Below are 27,743 nucleotides of genomic sequence, written 5' to 3' on the forward strand. Positions count from 1 at the left end.
ATATGTTCATGTTGTCAAATTATTTTCAGTACCCATTTTTTTAATGAAAGCAGGTAAACTGTTTTAAGGCAGAAGTGTTTAAGACCCATGAATGTATGTCTTTCAGGATATTCTTGGTACCCTGGAGACAGGTCGCCAGAAGCTTGATGATACTCTGGGTCGTGGAGATGCTGTACTACCAGAAACATCCAATCAGGGACAAGAACTGATCAGGGAGGAGCTGAACATGCTCACCAATGACTTTGAGCAGTTTGATACTGACATCAATGAACTGCAATCAAATCTTGGTTAGATATATAAAATTGTCAAAAGTTTACATGTTTTTAGCTCACCTGTCACAAAGTGACAAGGTGAGCTTTTGTGATCGCGTAGCGTCCGTCCGTGCGTCCGTAAACTTTTGCTTGTGACCACTCTAGAGGTCACATTTTTCATGGGATCTTTATGAAAGTTGGTCAGAATGTTAATCTTGGTGATATCTAGGTCAAGTTCGAAACTGGGTCACGTGCGGTCAAAAACTAGGTCAGTAGGTCTAAAAATAGAAAAACCTTGTGACCTCTCTAGAGGCCATATTTTTCATGAGATCTTCATGAAAATTGGTCAGAATATTCACCTTGATGATATCTAGGTCAAGTTCGAAACTGGGTCACGTGGGGTCAAAAACTAGGTCAGTAGGTCTAAAAATAGAAAAACCTTGTGACCTCTCTAGAGGCCATCTTTCTCAATGGATTTTCATGAAAATTGATCAGAATGTTCACCTTGATGATATCTAGGTCAAGTTCGAAACTGGGTCAGGTGGGGTCAAAAACTAGGTCAGTAGGTCTAAAAATAGAAAAACCTTGTGACCTCTCTAGAGGCCATATTTCTCAAGAGATCTTCATGAAAATTGGTCAGAATGTGCACCTTGATGATATCAAGGTCAAGTTTGAAACTGGGTCACGTGCGGTCAAAAACTAGGTCAGTAGGTCTGAAAATAGAAAAACTTTGTGACCTCTCTAGAGGCCATATTTTTTATGGGATCTTTATGAAAATTAGTCAGAATGTTCACCTTGATGATATCTAGGTCAAGTTCGAAACTGGTTTACGTGCGGTCAATAACTAGGTCAGTAGATCTAAAAATAGAAAAACCTTGTGACCTGTCTAGAGGCCATATTTTTCAAGAGATCTTCATGAAAATTGGTCAGAATGTTCACCTTGATGATATCTAGGTCAAGTTCAAAACTGGGTCACGTGCGGTCAAAAACTAGGTCAGTAGGTCTAAAAATAGAAAAACCTTGTGATGTCTCTAGGGGCCATATTTCTCAATGGATCTTCATGAAAGTTGGTGAGAATGTTAATCTTGATGATACCTAGGTCAAGTTCATAACTGGGTCATGTGCGGTCAAAAACTAGGTCAGTAGGTCGAAAAATAGAAAAACCTTGTGACCTCTCTAGAGGCCATATTTTTCATGAGATCTTCATGAAAATTGGTGAGAATGTTCACCTTGATGATATCTAGGTCAAGTTCAAAAGTGGGTCACGTGCCTTCAGAAACTAGGTCATTAGGTCAAATGATAGAAAAACCTTGTGACCTCTCTAGAGGTCATATTTTTCAATTGATCTTCATGAAAATTGGTCAGAATTTTTTATCTTGATGATATCTAGGTCAAATGTGCTCAAAAACTAGGTCACTGTGTCAAGTAATAGAAATAACGACGTCATACTCAGTTCAACACTGGGTCATGTGGGGATAGGTGAGCGATTCAGGACCATCATGGTCCTCTTGTTAAACTAAGTGGTTAAGAAGTTTTATGCAGAAACTTTTGTGAGATAAAAAAAAGAAGTTTTTAATCTACAGTAAAAGACTTACCGCTAGAGGATGAAACATTAGCAAAATGCTCCAAGTTCTAGGGTTTTGAGTGATAAAAATATAGAAGATATTAGATAAATAGCTATGGACCACATCAGTTGTTCAAGGGAGCATTGGTGCTTGAGTCAGGGATGCTCAACCAGGCAGACTTGCACTGTATTATAACTTTACTGATGTGTTCAAGGATATCAAAAATATACCGTATGTGATTCCTTTTAAGACTGATTAGAGGTGTTGTTAGCTCACCTGTCACAAAGTGACAAGGTGAGCTTTTGTGATCGCGCGGTGTCCGTCGTGCGTCCGTGCGTCTGTAAACTTTTGCTTGTGACCACTCTAGAGGTCACATTTTTCATGGGATCTTTATGAAAGTTGGTCAGAATGTTCATCTTGATGATATCTAGGTCAAGTTCGAAACTGGGTCACGTGCCATCAAAAACTAGGTCAGTAGGTCTAAAAATAGAAAAACCTTGTGACCTCTCTAGAGGCCATATATTTCACAAGATCTTCATGAAAATTGGTCAGAATGTTCACCTTGATGATATCTAGGTCAAGTTCGAAACTGGGTCATGTGCCATCAAAAACTAGGTCAGTAGGTCTAAAAATAGAAAAACCTTGTGACCTCTCTAGAGGCCATATATTTCAAAAGATCTCCATGAAAATTAGTGAGAATGTTCACCTTGATGATATCTAGGTCAAGTTCGAAACTGGGTCACGTGTGGTCAAAAACTAGGTCAGTAGGTCAAATAATAGAAAAACCTTGTGACCTCTCTAAAGGCCATATTTTTCATGGGATCTGTATGAAAATTGGTCTGAATATTCATCTTGATGATATCTAGGTCAAGTTCAAAAGTGGGTCACGTGCAGTCAAAAACTAGGTCAATAGGTCTAAAAATAGAAAAACCTTGTGACCTCTCTAGAGGCCATATATTTCATGAGAACTTCATGAAAATTGGTCAGAATGTTCATCTTGATGATATCTAGGCCAAGTTCGAAAGTGGGTCACATGCTGTCAAAAACTAGGTCAGTAGGTCAAATAATAGAAAAACCTTGTGACCTCTCTAGAGGCCATATTTTTCATGGGATCTGTATGAAAGTTGGTCTGAATGTTCATTTTGATGATATCTAGGTCAAGTTCGAAAGTGGGTCACGTGCCTTCAAAAACTAGGTCAGTAGGTCAAATAATAGAAAAACCTTGTGACCTCTCTAAAGGCCATATTTTTTATGGGATCTGTATGAAAATTGGTCTGAATGTTCATCTTGATGATATCTAGGTCAAATTCGAAACAGTGTCATGTGCGGTCAAAAACTAGGTCAGTAGGTCTAAAAATAGAAAAACCTTGTGACCTCTCTAGAGGCCATACTTGTGAATGGATCTCCATAAATATTGGTCAGAATGTTCACCTTGATGATATCTAGGTAAAATTTGAAACTGGGTCACGTGCCATAAAAAACTAGGTCAGTAGGGTCAAATAATAAAAAAACCTTGTGACCTCTCTAGAGGCCACACTTTTCATTGGATCTTTATGAAAATTGGTCAGAATGTTTATCTTGATGATATCTAAGTCAAGTTTGAAACTGGGACAACTGCGGTCAAAAAGTAGGTCAGTAGGTCTAAAATTATTAAAATCTTTTGACCTCTCCAGAGGCCATATTTTTCAGTGGATCTTCATGAAAATTGGTCTGAATGTTCACCTTGATGATATCTAGGTCAAGTTTTGAAACTGGGTCACGTGCGGTCAAAAACTAGGCCAGTAGGTATAAAAATAGAAAAACCTTGTGACCTCTCTAGAGGCCATATTTTTCATGAGATCTTCATGAAAATTAGTGAGAATGTTCACCTTGATGATATCTAGGTCAAGTTCGAAACTGGGTAACGTGCCTTCAAAAACTAGGTCAGTAGGTCAGATAATAGAAAAACTTTGTGACCTCTCTAAAGGCCATATTTTTCATGGGATCTGTATGAAAATTGGTCTGAATGTTCATCTTGATGATATCTAGGTCAAGTTCGAAAGTGGGTCGCGTGCGGTCAAAAACTAGGTCACTATGTCAAATAATAGAAAAAACGACATCATACTCAAAACTGGGTCATCTGGGAAGAGGTGAGCGATTCAGGACCATCATGGTCCTCTTGTTTTCTGTTCTACATATGTTGCTTCAAAACTGGTCATTAGAATTCAGAATATTTATTGGAACAAAACGTGCTAAGTTGTTTCTGTTGATTAAATGGTGTCTTGATAAATATTATAAATATAAAACAAACAAACTAGTCCTTTTATGGTCTCTGGAACCTTTATGAACTGAGAAAATTGTTACTTTTACAGAGAGATTACGAGATGAGTGGTATACATATGAAGAGGAGTATGATCAACTGAACCAGTGGATCAAAGATACCGAGACAGAGATGAAATCAGACTCTGAACTGAAAGCAACGCTCGAGGAAAAGAACATACAACTGGAAAGACATAATGTAAAACAATATTAATTGATACAGTTGTAAACTTGTAGAAATTAATAATTACACTGTTCTTGGAGAAAGACCCCCATTATTTCTTATAATAAATGTGAATTGGTTTGCAACCTGACTGTAAGATTACATTCATGAATGTTGAAATGACAGTATAACTGACCATAATTTCTGTTTTGCAAAGCTTGTGTTTTCACACCACATTAAAATGAGTTTTGAGCAGGTATTTTCTTCAGAAGTGGTCAGATATTGGAAAGACATTTTTAGAAGTCATTGTAAAATTATGAGGTTTAGAGGTTTAGGCATACAACAGGCAAGCCATGCCTAAAAACCTGTTATATGTGTCTGAATTCTCTTGACTTCAGTTTTATTTCATATTTTGCCTAAAATATTTATCCCTTTAGGCTTTACATGAGGAGGTTAGCAGTAAGCAGACAGACTTTGATGGTCTCACTGAGCATGCTCAGGTTCTCCTCCAATCAACAACAGACAACAGAGTGACATCACAACTGACACAGATGAGCTCTAGATATACCACGCTCATTGCCATGTCTAAGGTAAGCTTCTGAGTTTGTTCATTACTTCACATCGGACTTAGATAGAAATAGGGCATTGTATCATTTGAAATAATTATATGCAGTTCCATTTGTTTGTTTTGCAACATTCGGGCTAGAAAATACTTTGAGCTGTTATTTCCTGTGATATGATTTTGTATATAGATCTTTATTTGCCATGATTGCCAAAATATATTAACTTAATCATTTGTGTTAAAGGCTGTAGGCACCATAAAGAAATATATTGAGAAGGAAAAGTTAAAATGTCCATTACACTGAAATATTTTCATGAGACAGATGTTTAAAGATTAGTTTTCTATTCTGTATTCAGGACTTTATGAAGAGATTTCACCAGCATGTTGAAGACCACCAGCAGTATGCCGAGACATTTACTGAGGCTGTCACCTGGTTACAGGGGTCACGTGACAAACTGTCCGTCTGTGCTGATACCTCGGGTGATAAATACACCATACAGTCCCAGCTGGAAAAACTACAGGTATGTCCACCTCTGATTGGAAATATCTGAATCAATTTCTTAAAAGATGCTTGGCTATTGAATAAAGTAAGTCAAAGGGGCAACAATGTTACATGTTTGATTTGTGTCCTCTAGACAGTATGTTCTGAAAAAGCAAAAGTTTTTATTGTTTTAGATCAAGTGCCTTTGTTACTACTGCTGGCAGAAAAGAAGTGAGGATTCGACTAAATCTAATGCTTCTTCTTTAGGCTATATGGCTGTTGTTGACTAAGTGATGTACTTGCTGATATTTGGTGTTACACTCATAAAAAGCAAACAGGATATAGTATGTGTGCATGATTAAATGATCTATATGCACCATTTTCAGGAGTTCACTGTAATGAAAGAGGAAGGCCAGTTACTGATCCATACTGCCCAGTCCTGGGGAGAGAAGACGATGAACAATACCTCTGTTGATGGTCGGGAAATGATACGTCAAGAACTACAACAACTACAGCAGGAATGGGATGTTATGATTGGTTAGTTATTTGTTCTGTAAATGATCGCGTAATTGTTCTAAAACTGTCTTTTCATAAACTATTTCTTATATAACCATAATACTTGGCAAAAAATATACTTTTTGCTCGGACTTTGCACTGATGAATAGTTAACACCAAAATATAGGTGATGTTTCATCTTGTAAATGTTCTGTATATAAGTTTGTGTAGTAGCAATCATGTACCAAAAGTCAAAGATATTGTCTTATAATATCTGGGTTAATATGTGTAATTGTAAGTAAAAAATACGTCATTTGCTGCAGTTATTATAATACACAATATATTGTTTTGTAAGTTTTTGTTCACATTTAATATGAGGCTGTTTATAAAGCAAAAAGCAGTTTTCAGTGATTTTACATTTTATGTTATTGCTTGAAATTGTCAACAGGTGAAGTTACAGACACTAAGGTGATGTTAGAAAGTTGCCTGCTACAATGGACTGACTTCAATGACAGTTACGAACAAATCCAGAAACGCCTTCGAGAAATGGAAAAGCGTCTCCGAGGCAGCGACCCCAAGGTTGATCTAGGGGAGAAAAAGGCAGAGCTCCAGAGAATTAAGGTAAGTTTGTTTCAGATTTCAAGTTGTGTTGTAATTATAAACAAGTTATTACAACTGCAAGGTCTTTGAATGCTGAAAGGCTGCATGATTTACCTGGTATAACTAAGATACTGTAAGAGAACATTATACGGTTTTAGGTTGAAAATACCTCTCAGTGCTTACGTTCTTGAAGAAACTTAAACATGTATATGCTAATGACTTGTTTCTGTATTTACAGGGGATCTACCAGGATGTGGTATCGTTTGAGCAGATGGTTGAGTCGGCAGGTGTGAAGGCTCAGGACCTGATGCAGAAGAGTCCAGCCAGCAAGGCCTCCACCGATACCTCACAGATCATCAACAAATACCACCAGCTCAAAGATCTTGCTATGGTATGTCACAACTTTCTTGACTGTTATTAAAATGCAAACCAAGTACTTTGTCACATTTTCTAGGGCAGCATTTTCTATTACTGCTCCAGTATATTATCTTTCCATTCCATTACACAGTTAAAGTTTATTTCAAAGTCAATTGTAGGAGTTACAGACTTCATTTTTCCTTCCTAACTAATATATTATGAAAATGGCTCCAACAACTGAAAATTGTAAGAAAGAAGGACTTACCAGTGGACATTGTAAGAAGAGGAAGGACTTACTAGTGGACATTCAAATTAATCTGTTTGACTTTGTTGCCTCATATTTTTACTGTTTAAAAGTTTTTTTATGACCATGTTTCATATTGAAGTATAGAATTATTGTTGATACTGACAATGTTTGTTAACAGGATATGTTGGCAAGAGCAGAGATGAATGTTGCCCAGCACACAGCTTATCATGATGCTTGCAACAATTTTGTATCCTGGCTAAGATATGCTCGTGAGAAACTGGCCACCTGCTCTGATACTTTTGGAGAGAAATCTGCAATTCAGGGAAAAATTGAGAGAGCTGCAGTAAGTAATGCATTTATTATTTCTGTAGTACACTGTACTGATAGTTACTATAGTCTGGGCTTGAAAGAGCAGGTTGAATTTCCTACATGTAGCATTTCAGCTAAATTGTATTAATGTATGCATATAGCTAGAGACATGAGTTTTTCAGAACTGGACCAGAAATCAAGTATTTCCATTAGTATTAATTAGAAAAGGTGATTTCTAAATGTATATCCTACCATTCTTTTTCAACCTGCAGGCCCTAGTTGAAGGACTGAATGAAGGATCTCAGCGATTGGCTGAAGCTACCAAAGCAGGGGAGGGCACTCTGCCAAACACATCACCATCAGGACAGACAAAGATACGCCAAGAGATTAAATCAATGAACAAAGACTTCGAGGAATTCCGTGCAGAGCTGATGTCTGCCCAGGAAGACCTTGAGGAATGCCTGACGAGATGGACAGAGTTCGAGGATGGTTATCTCCACTTTAACAACTGGTTGAAGGAAACAGAGACATATCTCAGGTCAGAGCTGGAGTTCAAGGCCAAATTGGAGGAGAAAAAGAAACATTGGGAACAGTATCAGGTACTTTTAATCTTTGACAACCAAAAAATAGTTCTTGTTGGAGAAAGTTTGATGTACATTTAAATTCTTCATTTTTACACACAATTTAATTAGCTGTTTTATATAAGTTAAACAAATACACTGAAAAAAGGACATAGTTTTAGCTTGATGAGATCCTTATTCATAGACAAATATAGTACAAGTGTTCTAAAATGAGCATTAAGTTACAGATTTATTTCACTTATACATAATTAGGCATTTTCAGATCCCAGGTTTCCATAGTGATTTTATGTTGTTTTCTTACAAAACAATTGTAAATGTTTCAGGCATTTACTGAAGAGATCCAGTATAAACAAGCAGAGCTAGACCATGTCAATGAGAAAGCTCAGTCGTTACTACAGACCAATGCTGATGCTAAAACCTCACACGCTATAACACAACTAACAACAAGATACCAGGGGGTCATTGCACTCTCTAAGGTGGGTATCTACACAGATTTTATATAAGCATTACATCTAAAACACTTTACATTTATCCAGTAATGTTGTGTATGTATCGAGCATGCTTTTCAATAAATTGAAATCAGTAGTGAGTCTAATGTTTATAAATTATAAGAGAAACATGTGAATTGATTAGTGCAATTAGTAAGCTATACAAAGAATATTCAGTGTACAGTTGAATACAGAGGTATTTTCTATATAAACTAAGTGTTTTTATGTGTATTTGCAGGATATTGTGAAGAACTTAGCCAACTACTACAACAACCACCTGCATTACTCAGATGCTCATACTGAGTTCTCTAATTGGTTGTCAGAGACCAAGCTTCACCTTCAGACTATACATAGAACAGCTGGTTCCAAGGAAGATGTGGGCTCTAAACTTGAAAATATGGCTGTAGGTAGTTCATTTAATTTTTGTAGGTGTATAGTCTGTAGAAGAACTATTGATAAATAATCAAGTAAACTTTTAAATTGCTGAAGACCTATTGGTGCTTCTATGGAGTTTTTTTTCTCATCAGTAATGTAAATTTAATGGCATCCAAATTTGACTTAATTTGACAAGTGCTCTGCTAGTTTCATTCAGTAGTTTGAATGGTTATTAGAACTTCGCTGACAATGTATGGTTAGTTTCTCTACATTTCATTTTGTAATGAAAGGAAGTATTCAAATGTAAAAGAAGACGTAATTTTTATTAATAGGAAATGCAGGCAGCTATGGACCAGGGACACAATTTTCTCAGACAAGTGCTTGAATGTTCCGAGAAAACATTACCTAACACAAATACTCGAGGATGTCAGGTGATCAGGCACGAGTGTGAGACAGCGAAGTCAGAGTATGAGAACTTGCTTACAGACACTTCACAAGCCAAGCGTAGCCTTGAGTCAGCACTTTCTCAATGGGGTGACTTTGACCGCTCCTTCGAACAGTTTCATATTTGGTTGTCTGCCATGGAATCAAAGGTGAATTCTGACCCAGGATTTAAAACTGACCTGCCAGAGAAAAGATCCAGTTTGGAAAAATACAAGGTACATTTGCAAGCTTTTTTGAGTCGGCTAAAGGCTGAAAGCCTTTTGACGAGTCCTTGCTATCCAACGATTCTCTAAATGGACCAAATAACACAGTGAAGGGATGTAGTTCCATTAGATTTCTCAAACTTCAAACAGTTCACTGCATGAATGAAGTTAAGTTGTGTCAATTCCCTTTGCTATGACCAATATATGATGTAATCTGTCATATTTATGACTTGTAATTGTGCAATTCTCGAATGTAACTCATTAAGCATAAATGTGCATTTTAAGAATTGCACAGGCTTACAAAGCTTGGGTAACATCCAGCGAAAGACAAAAAATAGTTCCAGCAGGGCTCCAGATAAGATGCGTATTAGCGTAAATTACGTATAGAAATAATGCAAATACGCATGTCTTATAATTTCTAAGCGTATAAAAACGTATATTAAATTACAGAAACGCACACAATGCTTTTTTAAAAACAAAATCTGAATCGTACGGATGCGTTAGGTAACATAGCCGATCAGCCTTAATTCTCCCACATTGAACGTAAACACGCATCGTATGATTTCTATAAACTTTGCGTGGGTTTTATTTTGCAGTCAGTAAACTGATAAATTATCGGAAGAAGAAGCTGTTACTGGTTTGTTTAGTTACTACTGATATTAAAAATGATTTTAATTCTTATTTTTCGAGAAATAAACAAATCGGCGAAACATTAAATTGTATTTTCTTGTAGTTTTTGAAATCGAAAGTAGATCGTCTATGTTTGGCGAAACGAAACAACTTTTTTATGAAAAGATTTAAATAAGAGGTAATTTAACCGTAAACTTCAATGTCAGATACTGCCAATTGCTGCTAAATGTCTTCGTATCATCACAATTTGTAAAATATATTGTTCAAACTGGAGAAAAGTGTAATCGTATCCGGATATAATATTTTGGGTAAATATCGAGCTGTGTTATGAAATTTTAAGAAAAAAACTAAAAACAAACTGAAACTGGTAGACTATACGGTCAGTACATCAATCATTAGCCGACTCAGGCCATTCAGGCCTTTGATCTTTACATTTACTTTTAATTTTTAAATGTGTTCAATCATCTTATAAACTAGTACATATTTTATAAAGGTAGCCAAATGTTAAATTGGCATGTTATGTATGTTTTTCTAAGACCATAAAAATCTACAAATATCTTTCATTGTATATAATCATTACAAATAACTTTCCAATATCAGGCCCTGCAGGCAGATTGTTTGGCTCATCGTGAACTATTGGAGCGCTTGGAGGAGAAGGCTGCTAATGTAAATGATGCCCATCCTCAGTCTCGCGTGCTTGACCTCAGGTCACGCTATGCAGGTGTTACTGCTGCAATGAAAGAACTTGTGTCCCGACTTGACGGTCAAGTATCTAGTCATGAAGAATACCGCAAATCATACATCTGCTGTCTCGACTGGATGGCAAACACAAGACACCGACTGCAGAGACTGAGCGACTTCTCTGGTGACAGGAGAACTTTGCAAGATAGACTTCAGCAACTGAAGGTTAGTTTTGCTAATTATTTATGCTGTAATTCTAAACAGAATTGATTTTATTTTTCATTTTTTACTGGCAGTAAAATTTGATTTTACAGTTAATGAATGTTGTTATTGAAGAATGTTATATATAGAATGAATCCTCTCTGAATCAAAAAATATGTATGATATGATGTTTTTAATTCATAAGAAGATTCATGTTATGAAACAACAGTTTTAGTGAAAGAAGATACTTATAATAACTAAAGCAATACTTACTGTTGTATAGGAATTTAAAGGTGAAATGCGACAAGGCCAGGACATGGTGAACAATGCTACACAGCTGGGTGAGCGCGTCTGTCATACCACTGCTCCACGTGGACAAGACGCTATCCACAAGGAAATCCAAACACTCAAAGATGATTGGTCAAGCTTCTCTGCTGCAGTGAATGAAGTAGAGTCAAACTTGGAGTCATGTATAGGAAACTGGGTCGAGATGGATGATGCTTTATCAGGATTCACACACTGGATGGAGAAAATGGAAAGACAGATGAAGAATTTGAATGACAGTAAATCAGATAGTTCCAGGAAAGAGAGGTTGTTCAGGGAGGCAGAGGTGGGTATTTCTGCATATTCGATTAATTATATTAGAGAACAGGGCCTTGATAAAAGAATTTGGTAATGTCAGTATCTTAAAGTTGTGTTTTTTAGACCTGTATGAATTATCAACAGTTTTTGAAAGTTTTGATTTTTACTGGCATCATTTATATATGCTTTTGACACGTATGGTGAATACTTATCTATAACTACTACTAAATAAATCCGTTTTAGCGAGAGCTTGTGTTAACAAAGATAATTTTGAATTTTAGGATCTGCTTAGTGAAGTAGTTAATAAGAAATCTTCTCTCGAGCTTGTGAGGGAGAAGGGTGAAGCTGTTGCTCAGCGTAGTACAGATCCTAGACTCTCCAACAACATGATGCAGCTTGCAACCAGGTACCAGGCTCTCGTCTCAGGAGCTAAGGTTAGTTGTTAATATATTTATTGTAAAGACTTGCATCTTTTGCTGCTTTAAGTGTGTCTCTTGGACTTATTTTAAAAAATCTCTCAATAGAAAAATTTTACTGCTATCCTATCAGTTGTTTATTTTTGTAGTCAGTGCAAGCCTTAGTTAAAAGTTAGGAAGTACTAGGAAAGTACTACGTAACTACGTTTGTCTTACTGTTCTTCTGTAATATATGTGTATATTATGTTTTAGAACCTTGTGTCTCAGCTCAGTGAGAATGCCAGGGATCATAAGGAATATAATGATGCCTTTGATGCTGCCACAAAATGGTTGGCTGCCATGGAGGAACGTGTACAAGATTGTAACGATACTGCTGGTGATTGGCATACACTGCAAGACCGAATGGATGCCATTAAGGTAAACCCAAACTTGATTAAACTTACTGTCAAAAGACTGACGATGTGGTGTGGGTTGCAGTTTATATTTTTTCTTCGAAGAAAATTGACTAATGATTTTCTGTTTCTGTTGTCACTGGAATTAAAAACTTTGATTATTAATATTTGAAAATCTCAGCTGGGGTATCAGTGCTTTTGATATTTTACCATTTTCCAAGCAAGAACTAATTCTGTTGGAGAGTATGATGTTTGGTTATTTTGTTTACAGCCGGTCAAAATTATTATTGTCTATTTTCAGAATATAACGGCGTGTATGGATGAAGGATTACAGAAGGTAAACCGTGTATGTGATTTGGCTGAGAAAATACTTCCAAACACCTCGTCAGAGGGTAAACGCCTCATAGAACAACAAGTTACAGAACTCACCAATGAATGGGAGAAACTCAATATGTCAATTACAGACTGCAATGCCATGCTTGAGGTGAACATCTTTATTTTTAGACACTATTCTTTACCTAGTACTTATTTATTTAATTAACTGCTTGATACTTTTGTATTGCAACAGAAACAAAAAATATTTTTATTCATGATGTATATCTTTCATAACATGGCTGTTGTGATAAATGCTTGCTTTGTTGTAGTCTGCTTTCCTTTGAAATGCTGCCATTATTTTAGTACAGAATTTCTGATGTATTTTATATGATACAGGGTGTACAGGAGCGCTGGAATGACTATGAAGAGTACTATGGCAGCCTGGTCAAGTGGCTGGCTGACATGGAGAATACTCTAGGCATGGACCCAGAACCTAAACCCTCGCTGGTTGAGAAGAAAACACAATTAGACAAATACAAGGTAACTTTATTGTTTAGACCAAAGATAGATCTGTACTTAGGCTGTTAGCTTACATTTGACGTAAACAAAACAAAACATTCAAGATATTCAAACACAGAATTATACCTGCAAATATTGTGAGCATGATTTAAGAGAAAAACATTTAGGTATTATGGTAGCATGGACTGTGAGGCAGCTTATGATAAGTTATTGACTGTATGGAACTTCTTAATATGGAATGTGATTTTATTTCAGTTGATGATGAGTGATATTGAGAACCACCAGAGAATGGTGAATGAGTTAGCTGAAAGAGTGGCAAATCTTGAGGCACTCAGTGAAAACCCAGAAATTACCGATTCCTTACAAGACGTACAGAACAGATATGACAGAGTGCGAAATAGATGCAGGGTAATTTTAGAATTATAATTATGCTGTTGTTTTTATATGTCTCATTACTACATAATGACTTTCCAAAATGATGCTCTTTGATATCTTAAAGATGATAATTGGTGTTGTTAGTTGTCATCTGTACTAGTGAGGCCTTTAGTTGCCTGCCTAGGTATAGTTTGTTGACATCTGTAATAGTGAGGTCTGTAGTTGGCTGCCTAGGTATAGTTTGTTGACATCTGTAATAGTGAGGTCTGTAGTTGGCTGCCTAGGTATAGTTTGTTGACATCTGTAATCAGTGGAGATAGTTTGTATGTTTGGGCTGCCTAGGTATAGTTTTTTTGACATCTGTAATAGTGAGGTCTGTAGTCGACTGTCTAGGTATTGTTTGTTGACATCTGTAATAGTGAGGTCTGTAGTTGGCTGTCAAAGTATAGTTTGTTGACATCTGTAATAGTGAGGTCAGTAGTTGGCTGTCAAGGTATAGTTTGTTTACATCTGTAATAGTGAGGTCTGTAGTTGACAGTGCCTACATAAAAAAGTAAGCATGACTAAGACAGTTGAGGAATAGAAATGGTTAACTGATGCACAGATATTTATAATTACTCATAAAAACTTGTTGAAGAGTGTTAAGCACAGTGTGTGGAAGGTGTTTTTCAGTAATATTTATACCTATTATAATTGACATATATGCTTATCTTTCTTCAGGAGCTTGTCAACAAGCTGGACCGCAGTTACCAGGAACATTTTGGTTTCCATGAAGCCCAGCAGGAGAGTGAGAAATGGTTGTTGCAGACGTCATTCCGTCTGATGAACCATAACTCCTTGAACTGTAGCACCATGGAACTGACAAACAGGCAGCTTGAAAAACATAGGGTAAATAGTTCTCACAGAAATATGATACAAATATCATGTGTTGTACATGAGGTAAAGATATGGTTAAAAATATCATCATGGAATATGTATATATACCAAAATCATGTATTGAGCAGAGAGAATTTAAATTGTTATCAAACTGCTGTTCATATTGATAAAAGTAAATTCTAAAAATTATGATATATAGGAAACTTTGCCATTTACTCCTGTTACAAAAAGTTTACAGTTTCTTTGTGGTAGAGTGAAATTCACATCAAAGTTACATACCTTGTCTTTCAGATTCTGCTTAGAGAAATTGAAGAGTACCGTACTGTACTAGATAGAGTAAACCTGAAAGGACGTAGACTAATTGACAACAATGCTCGGACACCAAGGCTTGCTGAACAAATGCAGGCACAATTACAGAACCTGGAAGAAAGTTACATAAATCTACAGAAAACAGCAGAACAAATACGAGTAAGTACATGCATGCAGCTGTTAAGTTTAGTTAAGTTGCATCCCTATGTTCTTGAATAAAAAAATCGAAAAATTTTGCTTGAATGAATAAATAAATGATTAAAACAAATGCAATAAAAAACAAAACATGTAGGCGCTCAATTAAAAATTTAGGGGGGAAAGCAAACCAGGTAGTTAATGTGTTAAAGGTCGCGACCTAGGTCAGGGGTTGCAGGTTCAAGGTCATTGCACTCCTTCTTTGTTGCCATTGCCTTCTTTGACTCTAAAAATAGAAACAAGTGTCATATTTGTTGTGAATCACGTTTGATGCTCTCACACATGTATTTTTTTCACTTACACAGAAATCCTTTGAAGCTTTTCAGTATATCATAACTTTAAATCTAGCTTAACAAAATAAGTGTGTAAATAATCACTAATATTACTTATACATTTACATAACTAACATTTGAACAAAGAAAATACTGTTTGATGATTGTAAAGACAGAAGATGCAATGAAATGATTTAGAATGATTAACACTCAGATATTGTATGCATTTGAAGTAAAAGCATGGATGTTTTATCATTTTGATACGTTTTGTCTTAGTCTTATCTGTCTGTTTGTTTCTGTCTTTCCTTGTGGTGTCATTAATGTGCTTTCTTTGCTGACCAATCAGTAGAGAGCTCCCATAATGCATTGGCCAACTTTGAGAACTGCTTCTTGTTTTGGGGTTTACATTTGAAAATGCATGGAAAGCATGTTTTAAACCACATTTGATTCTCTGTTTGGATGTAGATTATTGCAAAACTGGACATAAAGTGGCTAACCACACTGTAAATTCTGTAGAATTTCTCTTTGACATTTGTCAGAAGTATTGCAGACTATCCTTTGACATAGGAATGGTTGCCAGGAAGAACTACGGGTACTGTGCATTATGGTTTATTTTGAATAGGAACGGATACAACCTTGCATATAGATATCAATCACTGAAAGCTTTGTCTATAGTTTTAGCGCTTGTGAGTCATGACCAACAAGTATTTTACTGCGGCCGTATGTCAAATACTTGTTTCCTAATACCAAAGTTCATGACCTGCTGTCGTGCTACTGAATACCTAGCATATTGTGGCTGGTGTACCTCAGAAAGTTGTTTGCATAGCCCTAACAGATCATAAAAATAAATCTCTACAAAACAAAAAGACGACATCCGCATAGTATGATCCTAAGTTTTTAACTTTTTAGTTGGAATTTTGAAATAGGAGGTTTGTCAATACTTGTAGCAATTACCAGGCAGGAATCACAAAAACCAGAAATATTTATAATGACATTGTTCAAAGAAATTTTCAGTTAGTCTTCGGTCATCCTCATTGTTTTAGATTTTAACTGAATGAAACAACAGTTTTATTGCACAAAGTACTAAACTGAGTGCCAAGCTTTAAGTAGTTTTACACGTGGTTAGTTATAGCTATGATATGTCGGTGGGGAGTGTGTGTTTTGAAGTGATGAGTGCATATTCAGTTTATGTAGTTCTCAAAGTTACTTTGCAACTCTTGATCTGGGTGGCCAATACAAATTTTACCAGCTATTATTTTCTATTTATCAAAGTTTTATGAAACATGTTGAGGTTGTTTTTATTTAACAATTAAACTTCTTTCTTTTTAAAAATTGAACAATATTTAGCAAGCAGTGAAAGTAACCAAGAAATTATTTATATAATTAGTTAATATGCCAGCATTTATAGTTTTTAATGTGTGATATTTGTTTATCTAGAATTTATTCTCTATTGCTTCCTCTTATACAAAATTTAGATAAGATTTTGCATACCTGTATTAAGAAATATTGAAACTGAAAGTAGAAAACTGTTTCTTTAATTGAATATTGAATGTAAAGTGAAAGTGAAAGTAGGAAATGACAAGACATACTTTATTTGCTCTTCGCAGGTAGTACTGGATCATATAGATCTCTACTGGTACTAGGGTGAGCTCGTTCCTATTTGTTCTGCTGCTTACATCTGAACTACTTAATCCTAACATCAAATCTCTCGTGCATAAGGCATTTTTGTTTCACCATTATTCATTTGTTCATTTATGGAGAGTGGGCTCGTTTCATTGAATCCTTGTGACAGTATTGTGAATATGAAAACATTTCATAGGACGATAAGACAATAATTTCCTGCAGTGATGTGACACTGATACAGACTTTTAGCAGAATACACTGCATATTATATGTGAATACCAGCTCTTATTTTGAAGAGTTTGAAATGTTTTCATTGTTATTACAATTGTTTTTGTTGTTGGATTCAACTGCTGGATTATACCCAAAACACACGACTTGCACATTTAGTGGCAGCTAGGGAAAATATGTATTGAATGGACTTGTAAATCGGAAATCTACACATATCAACAGTATTATATATATACATATTGTATTGAGACTTTATTTTACACGGATAGTTAAACTGGCATAATGTGGTGTTTAGGAATAATTGAATGATAACATAATCAAGGAATGAAAATTTTGCTTTTTTACTTCAAACAGTCGTTTAATATCTCTGGACTGTCTTTAGCTTACTTTTCATGCTGTGACATTAATGGGCCGATGTTGCAGCAATATTTGTCTGTTTTATGTTTAAAATGCACCAGATTAAAATTCATATGAAATTAGGATAGATTGTTTACCCAAGGTATTAAATGACTTTGACGTGTCACTTTGCCAGTTTCGAAGGCAAGTATTGCTCATTAGAAGAGTTTATCGTACTTTTAAGATCTTCTTAATGGTTGTGAACTTTGGGGCCATCAATAATTTTATATTTATATACTGTACTGTGATAACTTTATATATTATTTATAATCTTAGTTTTAAATTGTTGTGTAGGAGTAGATTTCAAGTTACTTAGATTTTTCAACAGATTTAAGACGAGTGTAAAAAGTAACTTCTTCTATCTCGTTTTTGCTTCACTTTTTTAATGAATACTTCATATACTTACGAAATCTCAGAATTTTGGTACTGTTTACTAGTATATTAGATCTGTGATTGTTTTGTATTTACATTCCTATTTATTTATCTTTTACTCAATTTTCCCCCAAAATATGAATGTTGAAAAAAGTTACAGATACAATTCTTTCTTATTTTTGTGCCATAATCCATCAGTACCTATGAGAGAAAATGGTTGATTTATAACAAAAGTGCTGCTTACCAATTTAGACAGTTTGCATATGAATTTGTTCACAGTTCATCCAATGTATTTGTTAAAGTTCATGATAAAAAAACTTGCACCATGTTCTTTCCATTAAAGCAGATGGTATGCTTGTCAGGACTGTTTCTTTCTCTTATCAAGCACACGGCTGAAACAAACCATAAAGTCTGATTTACTGTAGCAGATGATGGACAAAAAATAGGTTTTGAGAAGTAAATTGGCATTTAACATAATCGTACTTGCATTACCAGGAAACAAAAAATGTTTTTTTTTTAAATAGCAAAGTATATCATGAAAAACTTTTTACGTTCAGATTTTATTGGGATTTTTTTTTTACTAAAGTACGTAGGTTCTTTTTTGTAAGTTATTACAGTAAAAATGGAAGGAACATGGTGTTTATATTATCATGAGATCTGTCTCACTGTTTATAAAGTTATTTCCACATACCTTTATCTCTCGGTGCTGTTATTTGTTTGGATTTGTTTATTTCTTAACATTTTCTGCACCACGTTGTTTTAATATACACAGGCCGTCCATGTTGTTTATTCACATTTACATTTTGCATGTTTTAATTTATTGCAAAAACAATTTAGAATACGCAGGTAGATAGTTGTTTGACTTTAGAAATTTTTAGATGTTTTACTTTTAGTCTAAAACAGATTAATACTGTTCCGTGACAGTTTATTGCTAGAAAGTTTAGAAAGGAATTGAACATTGCTTTTACTGGATATGTCCTGGATAAAGATTTTTTTCTTCAAATATTTTATTATCAGTGTCTGGAAAAAAATGATGAATAAGATATTGGGGTTATGCAGAGATTTCTTTAATCAGTCTTTATTTAGATGTCAGGAAACTCACAGTATGGCAGTTGAGCTTTTAAATAAGTCTAGCATAGCTTTTCTTTCTGGATGGATGGTTCTTGTCTCTTGTAGAGTTTGTGTGTAGTGTTGGATTACTAGAGGTATAGCTAGGAACCAGAAATGTTTCATTTGAAACTTACTTTATAACTATAACTGCATTTTGAGTAAAATAAACAGAAAATTACATGTGGGATGTAAAAACTTCAGTTTATAACTAGTTCTACCTCTAGTAGATGTTTGTTCTATTGTAACTTTATGTGCAGTGATAAGTCTGGGAACACATTTTGAGAGTCTAATTTTGATATTGACCAATAAGGAAACATTCAGTTATAATCCATAGGAGTTCTCAAATCTTTCAATTCTCCAATCTTATTTATTTGTCATTTATTCAAAACTGTATTTCTTTGTTTTATCATTAGACTTGTTCAGATTTTGGTAACCACAGCAAAGTTTAAATGATTTGCTTTGATAACATGTACTTACCAAAGTTTGAGCAATATATCTTTGTCTGTTATTCCATGTACCCTTCTCCTATTTTATCATTGACCTTTGCATGAACGACCTTTTCACATCACATGACCTTGACCCTTGAGAACCCTTGTTTACTCTTGTTTACAAGCGATCTACGCATTGTGTAGTGAACCGCTTGCCTGAACTCTTGTAGTTGAAATTATCTTTCTTTCATGTTCACTGCATCAAGGAACATTAATAAAACACTTTGATATGCATAACTATGGAAACTAAAATTCTTATATTTGAGAGAAAAAAATGAGGAAAATTTAAGGCACAAAAAACAACATGACAAGAAAATTTTCAATATTTGACTAGACATTTGGGCTCCTGAATGCGACTTTTTCCTGATATAGACTCTGCACAGATTAATGGTGATTTGTTACCATAGTTACACAGAAATGACCAAAACACACTCACTCTTTAGAGAGCTAGGTAGAGGGAGATAACTGGTTTTATTGTCTGGATTGCAGTGAATTAATACAAATATATTGTCTTGTCAATAATACAACCTATAACAAAAATAATTTCTGTGATACCTTTTTGTTTTATTTTACTTTAAATAATATAATTTTAAATGTTGTATTCAGATTAATAGTTGTGTAAAACATTGTGATATTTTAAAGGACTCCAGATAGCATTTTTGCTCCTTAGATCTGTATTTAATATTTTATTTATGTAAGATTTGCTTATTTATGTATTGAGATGTAATAAAACAATTTATTTATTACGCAAGTGTTCCTTTCACATCCTGTTGTCCCAAATTTTAATTGTGTGCTAGAGAAAGTGATTTTCATTAGAAGTTGTGAGTTTCTCTGGGAAGCTGATTACAGCTGATTGGTTGCTATATTTAGATAGAAGGCATGGCAACAAGGAATGGTTGGTCAATTGCTCTGTAGAATTAGTTAAAATATTTTGCCTCCATGGAATAAATAGAAAAAAGCTTCAAACACAGCTTATGATGTCAAATCAGATGTCTTATAATATCATGTACTGTTCAGTTCACATGTAAGCATTTTCTATCATAAAGCTACAAGCCATGACCTGTAAAAAATCAGTGAAAAGTATTACTGTTTTAAGCAGAATTTTCTGTGTGACAGAATCTTTAGACTTTTATATTTAAAACTGACAGATGTTCAGTTTTTACAGTGTTTTACAAGAAAGTTATTATGGACAGAAGAGAAGTTTATTCAACAAAGTTAACTTGAACATGTACATAATGGAAGATTCTGCTTTTTTCAGTGTATACATTTTTAAACAGGACTGATACACATTCACATTTATAAAGTTACAGAACTATGTACAGAATGACAAGAAATGGCTTAAGTTCATAATCAAATAAACAGGGCTAACTAAATTCCGTTAATTTAGATTGTAAGATTGAGAAAAAGAATTCCACTTATAACTTCTTTAATTGCCTTCTATTTAAAATTCTGATACCTGATAAAACTGAATTATGCTTGTACCCGATTGAAAAGAAATTACCCCTATATAGAATAAAGGGAAGTATAATATATACAAAGTAAAAAAATAAGTGCAGTGTTTTGTTCCAAATGGATTTATCATGCAATTTTGTTAAAGTGAACAGAGTTTTAAAGGTTAGCATTATTAAAAATTTGTTTGTGCAGTACATATTATAGTTATAAGTCCTATTTTTCTATATTATTGTATAAAGTAATACCTAAGATAGTTTTTCTTAATGATTTAAAAGTTTGCAATTAATTTCAGTTTTATTATTATTTTAAATGTAACTGCAATTTATAGAAAAATGTTCTAAATGTAGTCTGTTTTTGTATATAATTTGTAATGTATAATTCACTAGGTTATGTTCAAAGAAGTATGTTTATGTCTTTCAATAGGATCGCCTAAATGATGTACTGAAGCGGTGGCAAGAGTATCGCGGAAATCTGGAGACAACGGACCGTTTCTTGAAGGAGGAGTTCCCTCACTGGCTGAAGGAGACGGACAGCGATATACCAGACAGTAAAAATGATGCCCAGAGAAAAGTGGAAGGAGTTAAGGTTTGTTTTATTAATTACCTAATTAGGAACCTTAATTAGATTATTGAAAAACAAAAAGCATTGTCAGACTACAACATTAACAATCTTTAAAAGTAGATGTTAACAACCATTTAGAAGGAATTTTATCGTCAATCTTTAATGCATAGAAAACATATTTTTCTGCTTTTAGAAAGGTATATGATAAATGTAATTTTGTTTAAATTAAACTGTTTCTGTTTGATCATCAATACAACTTCAGTGAAAATTTGTTAATTTTGGATTCACTATTACAGGGCATGATGGACAGACTGACCACAATGAGGCAGGATATTGACAGTTGCGCACAGCGGTGTGAGAACCTTGGCAGTGTCGACAACCTTGACGAGACTGACTTACCAGAAAATACACCAATATATCAGCTGGCTGAACAAGTCAACACAGATCTTCAACAGGCAACTGGCGAGGTAAAAAAATGATTTATAAATTTTCCTTGAACTCATAAAAGCCAAAGTAAAGGTAAACTGAAATGGAACAGAACAGTTCAGATAATCATAGTCTGCAAATGCTAATGGTGAAAGAAGTACAAGTATATCCCTGTGCAATTTATTGATATAGCTGAAAAATAATTTTTTCAGAGAATATAATGTTATATGGAACAAGCTGTTACATGTCTGAAAGAGCGAAAGCTTAATATGGCAAACTACCAGAAATTTTTTTCCAGCTATTGTGAACAGTATTTCATACTGCTGAAAAATGGACCAAGATATAACTGCAATGTTGTTGAAAAGTTGTTCAAAAATTGGAGACAATGTTTCATACTAAACTATGTTGAAAGCAGTATTCCATACTAATGAAAAGAGGTTAACTGCCCACCGTTACATAACTGAAATACTGTAGAAAAGCGGTGTTAAACCCAAAACAAACAAACTAATGAAAAGTGAAAGAAAGGGTAAAGAAATGTTTCATCCTGCTAGAAGTGTTTTAACACAAAAAAAGTAATTGTTAATTGTGTTTGGGACATGGACAATTTAGCACAGCTGAAATTATGCATACAGTAGGTGCATAAAATTCATACAGTTGTATTATTTACCACTGAACTATGTTTAGTGATCATGTCTGCAAGTGAAACATTAATGTGCAGTGTTGTTCTTGGGAAAAATAGATATATAACAAGCTGCTAAAATTGACTTCCTGTAAAGTCCGATATTCAGGCCTTAGTAAGTAAGTTTCTACACTTAAAAATATCCCATGATTTGGTTCCATATGCTTGAATACCATATTAGATGATATATAAAGACCAGGATATTGGGAACAAAAACAGACAAAATTTTGTGGATAAACTAAAACACTTTTCACTTCTATGTATGGCTCAACAAATAAGTGTATGCAAGCTAAATCAAACAGTTATTTCCTTCTCATTGTTATTAAGCATTTGACTTCTCCTTTCTCCATTCTTGGTAAATAAATATTGTTATTGATTTACTGTAATTTTGTGTACTTTTCCTTTTCATCCTTACTCCATTATGTCAATTTGAGAGGTTTATAGGGACATTTTATAGACCCACTCTATGTTTGCTATCTCTCCTTGTGTCAGTAACGTCAAAACTCGCTTCTGTTTTATAGCTTGTGTTATTTTCTCTTTCTCCTTTTTGTACTTGAACTGAATATGGCTCTGCAACTATGGTATTGTTATTTTGTCCTTTTATGATTTTGACATTGCTTCAGTTTATTGTGCCGTAGATGTCTAAGGTACTTCTCATACATTTGTTCTACATAAAATTTGGTAGGAAAAACATTGGAATTCTATCTGTGGTCCTTGCTTCAGACAACAAGTGTGGCAATCAACAATGACTGCTTCTAAAGTCATTTTACCTTTGTACTGTTTAAGTCAGGAAGGTGGTTCTTGCCAACATCCAAAAATCTAGTGGGTTATATGTCCTGATTAACTCGCACCTTGCTGGCCAATAGTTAAATGACTCAAAATATATAAGTCCTTCACTTTTGATACATCCAAAGAATTGGAGGCCCGCCGGTACATGACTGAAATACTGTAGAAAAACGGTGTTAAACCCAAAACAAAGAATCGAAGGGTTTTAAAAAAGTAGAAATAAAAGTCCTTTACCAAGCCTTTTCACATTATCATTATATAATTATATCAGACCTTAAATAAACATAGCAAAAAGCTTGTACTTTTCCCACTTTTTGTTTATCTTGTATAGAAATATTGATTTTCCTAAATAAATGTTTATGGGATCAATTCATTCATTTCCACATTAAAGCTACCTTTTACAAAAACCTATTTGAGCCACTATAAATAAATATATTGCTGATATATTTTATGAAAATATTAGTTCATGTAGAGAAACCTCTAAATTATTTCAGTCAGTTATCTAGTAAGGAAATTGAAAAAAAAAAGATTTTGGTTTGAAAATTTGTACTACAAATAAATGTATTTAGTTGGTAATTATAACAGCAATAAATACAACAGAATAACACTTTAGAGTTGAAACTATGATAAATACTCCAGAAACAAAAAGATAATTACAGGAGTAACTCTTTCAATGGAAAGTTATGTTAGCTTACAATTGTGTTGCCTGTAAGGTGACCACAGCCATTGAGATCCCCTACTATTACTGAAAAGTAAATTAAATCCTCATTATCTCACTGCTATTTGAAAAGAGTGTCAATAATGTTACTCTGTCACAGAATTCATACACTGAATACACAAAGACTTATGACCTCTGACACCTAGAAAATCTCAGAGAAATGCAATAACCTTACTTTAAATCAAAAGACTTAAAAGATTGAAATTGTTTAACAGTGCCTTTGCACAACCACAGAAACTTTCAAAATTTTAACAGTTTTTGAAATATTGGTGCCCAAATATTACAGTGGACATGTATCTAATGTATATTATGCCGGAAGGAGAACAGAAATGAATTGCATTTATGATTAAGGTTTTATAAAGAGAATACGTCAGGGAAAATGGGACAAGCTCAAGGCAAATTGGAAAAGAAGGAAAGAAAAGAAATGAAGAGGATAAAAAAGCAGGAACTGAAGGCAAAGAAGAAGTTAAAGAAGAAAAAAATAAAAGGAAAGACTGGATTAAAAGAAGAAGAAAATGCTCTGCAGGCCTTGCAGTCAATATTGGAATCCAAAAGCAATGAGCCAGAGAATTACTGCTTTGAAGAAACTGAAAAATGGCAAGAAAATCATCCATCTCCATGTGGAAACACTGCTTCTGTTAGTGGAATTGTTCAATGGAGTAATGCTGAATACAGTAATGAAAATGATGTAAATGGTAACTTTGCACAAAATGAGCTTGCTTATGGAAATGAGAGATTATTTCAAAGTGGAAAGTCCATGGAAAATGAAAGTGAGAATATACAGGAATATGTTAGTTTAAGAAATGAAGTAGCCGAAGTACATGCTGACAGATTTGAAGAAGGTAATACAGATGATGAGGATTTTGATGAAGAATCAACGCCTCCACCACCTTGTCCATTTAATGACGGATCACAAGGAGTTTTTACAGAAGAAAATGATGCTATGGTAAAGGATGCTCATGCTTCTCAGTTTGACAAACTCAACTTAGGTTTTCCAGAATCAGACCTTGATAGTGAAACAGATGAAAAAACTGTTAGTGAAAAAGATGAAGAGGAAGATCAGGAAAAAAACATTGCCCAGAAAGATTATGTTAAAAAAAAGATTGAAAATGAAAATAAACTAGACAGTTTCAGTCCAAGAGGAGGTGAAAATGGTAAAGGTATAAAAGATGAAAGCAAGATAAATCAGATGCCTATGGAATCACAGAGTCAAGATCTTTCAAAGACGGAAAATCTTCAGTTGCATCATGAATTTCGAAGAAGTCAGCCAAACACAAAAATACTAAAAAACGTTTATTTCCAACAACTTCCTGACTGGTACAAGTTAGAAATCAAAGATGAATTATTGCAAGAAAGAATTCCAGAATGGTACAAAAGAAGAAAGAAAAGCTGGACAGAAAGCCAACAACAAAGAGAGAAAGATATAGCTGGGACAGATAGTGTTAAACATAACAAGGAAGATAAAGCTGTAAAAGTAAATACAAAGGATGATAAAAAGGAAGGTTTAAACAAAACAGGCAGAAATAAGGATGATTATATAGCACATTTGACACCAAGGGAACCTTATGATAGAAATAAGGATGAATCATTAGCACATTCAACACCAAGGGAACCTTATGATAGAAATATGAATGATTCAGTAGCACATTTGACACCAAGGGAACCTTATGATAGAAATAAGGGTGAATCATTAGCACATTCAACACCAAGGGAACCTAATGATAGAAATAAGAATGATTCATCAACAAATTCAAAACCTTATAATAGAATTAAGGATGATTCTGCAGCAAATTCAACACCAAGAGAACTTTATGATAGAAATAAGAATGATTCTGCAGCAAATTCAACACCAGGAGAACTTTATGATAGAAATAAGAATGATTCTGCAGCAAATTCAACACCAGGAGAACTTTATGATAGAAATAAGAATGATTCTGCAGCAAATTCAACACCAGGAGAACTTTATGATAGAAATAAGAATGATTCTGCAGCAAATTCAACACCAGGAGAACTTTATGATAGAAATAAGAATGATTCTGCAGCAAATTCAACACCAGGAGAACTTTATGATAGAAATAAGAATGATTCTGCAGCAAATTCAACACCAGGAGAACTTTATGATAGAAATAAGAATGATTCTGCAGCAAATTCAACACCAAGAGAACCTTATTATATAGAATGTCAAAACAATGCAGTTAATCTAGATAAAGCTGGCAGTATTAGTTCACGGACAATCAGACTGAGAAAGAAGACCCCAAGTCACAAGAAACGTTATGGAAAGAACTCTTTAAAACCTGTAAAGGAAATTTTAAATGAAAGTGATCAATCTTTTGGTAAAATAACTGAACTGGAATCTGTTTATAAGAGCAGAAGTCCTCGAAGTAAATCTAAAAGTTTTATTGGGACAGATAGAAATGACAGGAACAAGACAGATGCAAGACATTCTAGATATTTTAGGCATGCTGAAAGTTTAAAAGTTGGAGATAGAAGGAGAGAGAATCAAAGTGCAAATCTAAGGGATCAAGCTGATGATATAACTATTGCTGATAGAAGAAAAAGGAGAGAAGAGGAATACCAAAAGGCTAAGCATAAATCACTTTTTGTAGACCAGCATAATTTGTTTAGTTGTTTTCTGTGTAATAATTTTTCACTCTAGGCAAGATATTTGGATGTTTTTAAATGTTTTGACAATGCTTTTAACTTAACCCAAAAATTTGTTCTGTCATTTCAGGTTGAACGTCGCTTGAACCAACTACGAGACAATATGCAGCAGTGGGATTCAGTTGATAGAATGAGGGTTGACTTGAGGGCATGGCTTCATGACATGCAAGAAGAGGTAGATGAACTGGAGAAACAACCATCAAAACTCCATGCAGAGGCATGCGAAGTTGACATAAGCAAGCTACAAGGCATTAGAGAAGAGGTGCAAGCAAGAGGTCCTGCAGTTGAAGGCCTTTTGGCACGCTATAGAGAACTGACCCAACATAATCCTGACCTCCAAGACCCTGTTGTAAAAGCTGTCAAAGATGATTGGGAAGAACTGCTTGGACAAATTGAAAACTTGATAGAAGATAGAGAGCAAGCACTACAAGCTGCCAAGGAGCTCCAAGCCCGGGAAAATGAGATGGATGATGACCTTGAGAATTACATCAACGAGTTGGAGAAGATAGAATCAGCTGATGTGGCAACCACTCAGAAAGCAGCTATGATGAAGGTAGGTGATAAGATAATATACCCAAGAAAAAAATCCAAGTATTTATTGCATTTTTCAAATGTTCTGTGGAAATATGTGACAGTCCTGAAAGTTCACTTGAAAAGAGAAATAAATACTTGGGGTTATATGGACTTACGAGAATCTGAGCTTACTGAAAAAATATTGTAGGATCAGTACAGTGTGGTGTGGTAATTCTATTTCTATTCATTTTGGTTTAGGGAGTAAATGAACTAGCAGTTGGAGTTTAGGGGGAACATTTGTTTCTTTAGCATTCACTTCTTTCATTTGGTAGTTTTGGGGGATATGAGCTATTGTTTGTGCTGAGTTTGCACTTTGTGTAACATGAACAACTAAAATGGCTAGCTAAACCAGTGTGAGCTCTTAATGACTGGTTAATTGGTTTTTAAAATGGTTTGTGTGTTGCTACCTGAGGTATTGTTGAATTGACTTTCAAAGTAATTGCAAGGTTTACTTTTAGTGTGCTAATACATTATGTGCCAGTTAATAG

General features: G+C 34.5%; 1 protein-coding gene across 18 annotated transcripts in view; it reads left to right on the forward strand.

Annotated features, from left to right (window-relative positions):
• The window catches only part of LOC123564405 (muscle-specific protein 300 kDa-like), a 188,485-nt gene that overhangs the window by 27,927 nt on the left and 132,815 nt on the right, over positions 1-27,743 (forward strand). For all 18 annotated transcript variants that reach the window (XM_053517326.1, XM_053517374.1, XM_053517332.1 and 15 more), the window contains 24 exons: positions 107-287; positions 4,168-4,313; positions 4,715-4,867; positions 5,196-5,360; positions 5,707-5,857; positions 6,264-6,436; positions 6,654-6,806; positions 7,198-7,362; positions 7,601-7,927; positions 8,233-8,385; positions 8,636-8,800; positions 9,105-9,431; positions 10,650-10,955; positions 11,215-11,541; positions 11,795-11,947; positions 12,182-12,346; positions 12,623-12,805; positions 13,033-13,176; positions 13,411-13,563; positions 14,251-14,418; positions 14,698-14,874; positions 21,275-21,436; positions 21,709-21,879; positions 26,753-27,235. In XM_053517326.1, the coding sequence (XP_053373301.1) occupies positions 107-287; positions 4,168-4,313; positions 4,715-4,867; positions 5,196-5,360; positions 5,707-5,857; positions 6,264-6,436; positions 6,654-6,806; positions 7,198-7,362; positions 7,601-7,927; positions 8,233-8,385; positions 8,636-8,800; positions 9,105-9,431; positions 10,650-10,955; positions 11,215-11,541; positions 11,795-11,947; positions 12,182-12,346; positions 12,623-12,805; positions 13,033-13,176; positions 13,411-13,563; positions 14,251-14,418; positions 14,698-14,874; positions 21,275-21,436; positions 21,709-21,879; positions 26,753-27,235 (4,851 nt within the window). The remainder of the gene's footprint in view (positions 1-106; positions 288-4,167; positions 4,314-4,714; positions 4,868-5,195; positions 5,361-5,706; positions 5,858-6,263; positions 6,437-6,653; positions 6,807-7,197; positions 7,363-7,600; positions 7,928-8,232; positions 8,386-8,635; positions 8,801-9,104; positions 9,432-10,649; positions 10,956-11,214; positions 11,542-11,794; positions 11,948-12,181; positions 12,347-12,622; positions 12,806-13,032; positions 13,177-13,410; positions 13,564-14,250; positions 14,419-14,697; positions 14,875-21,274; positions 21,437-21,708; positions 21,880-26,752; positions 27,236-27,743) is intronic.

The sequence above is a fragment of the Mercenaria mercenaria genome, chromosome 1 (assembly GCF_021730395.1).
Source record: "Mercenaria mercenaria strain notata chromosome 1, MADL_Memer_1, whole genome shotgun sequence".
Taxonomy (NCBI): domain Eukaryota; kingdom Metazoa; phylum Mollusca; class Bivalvia; order Venerida; family Veneridae; genus Mercenaria; species Mercenaria mercenaria.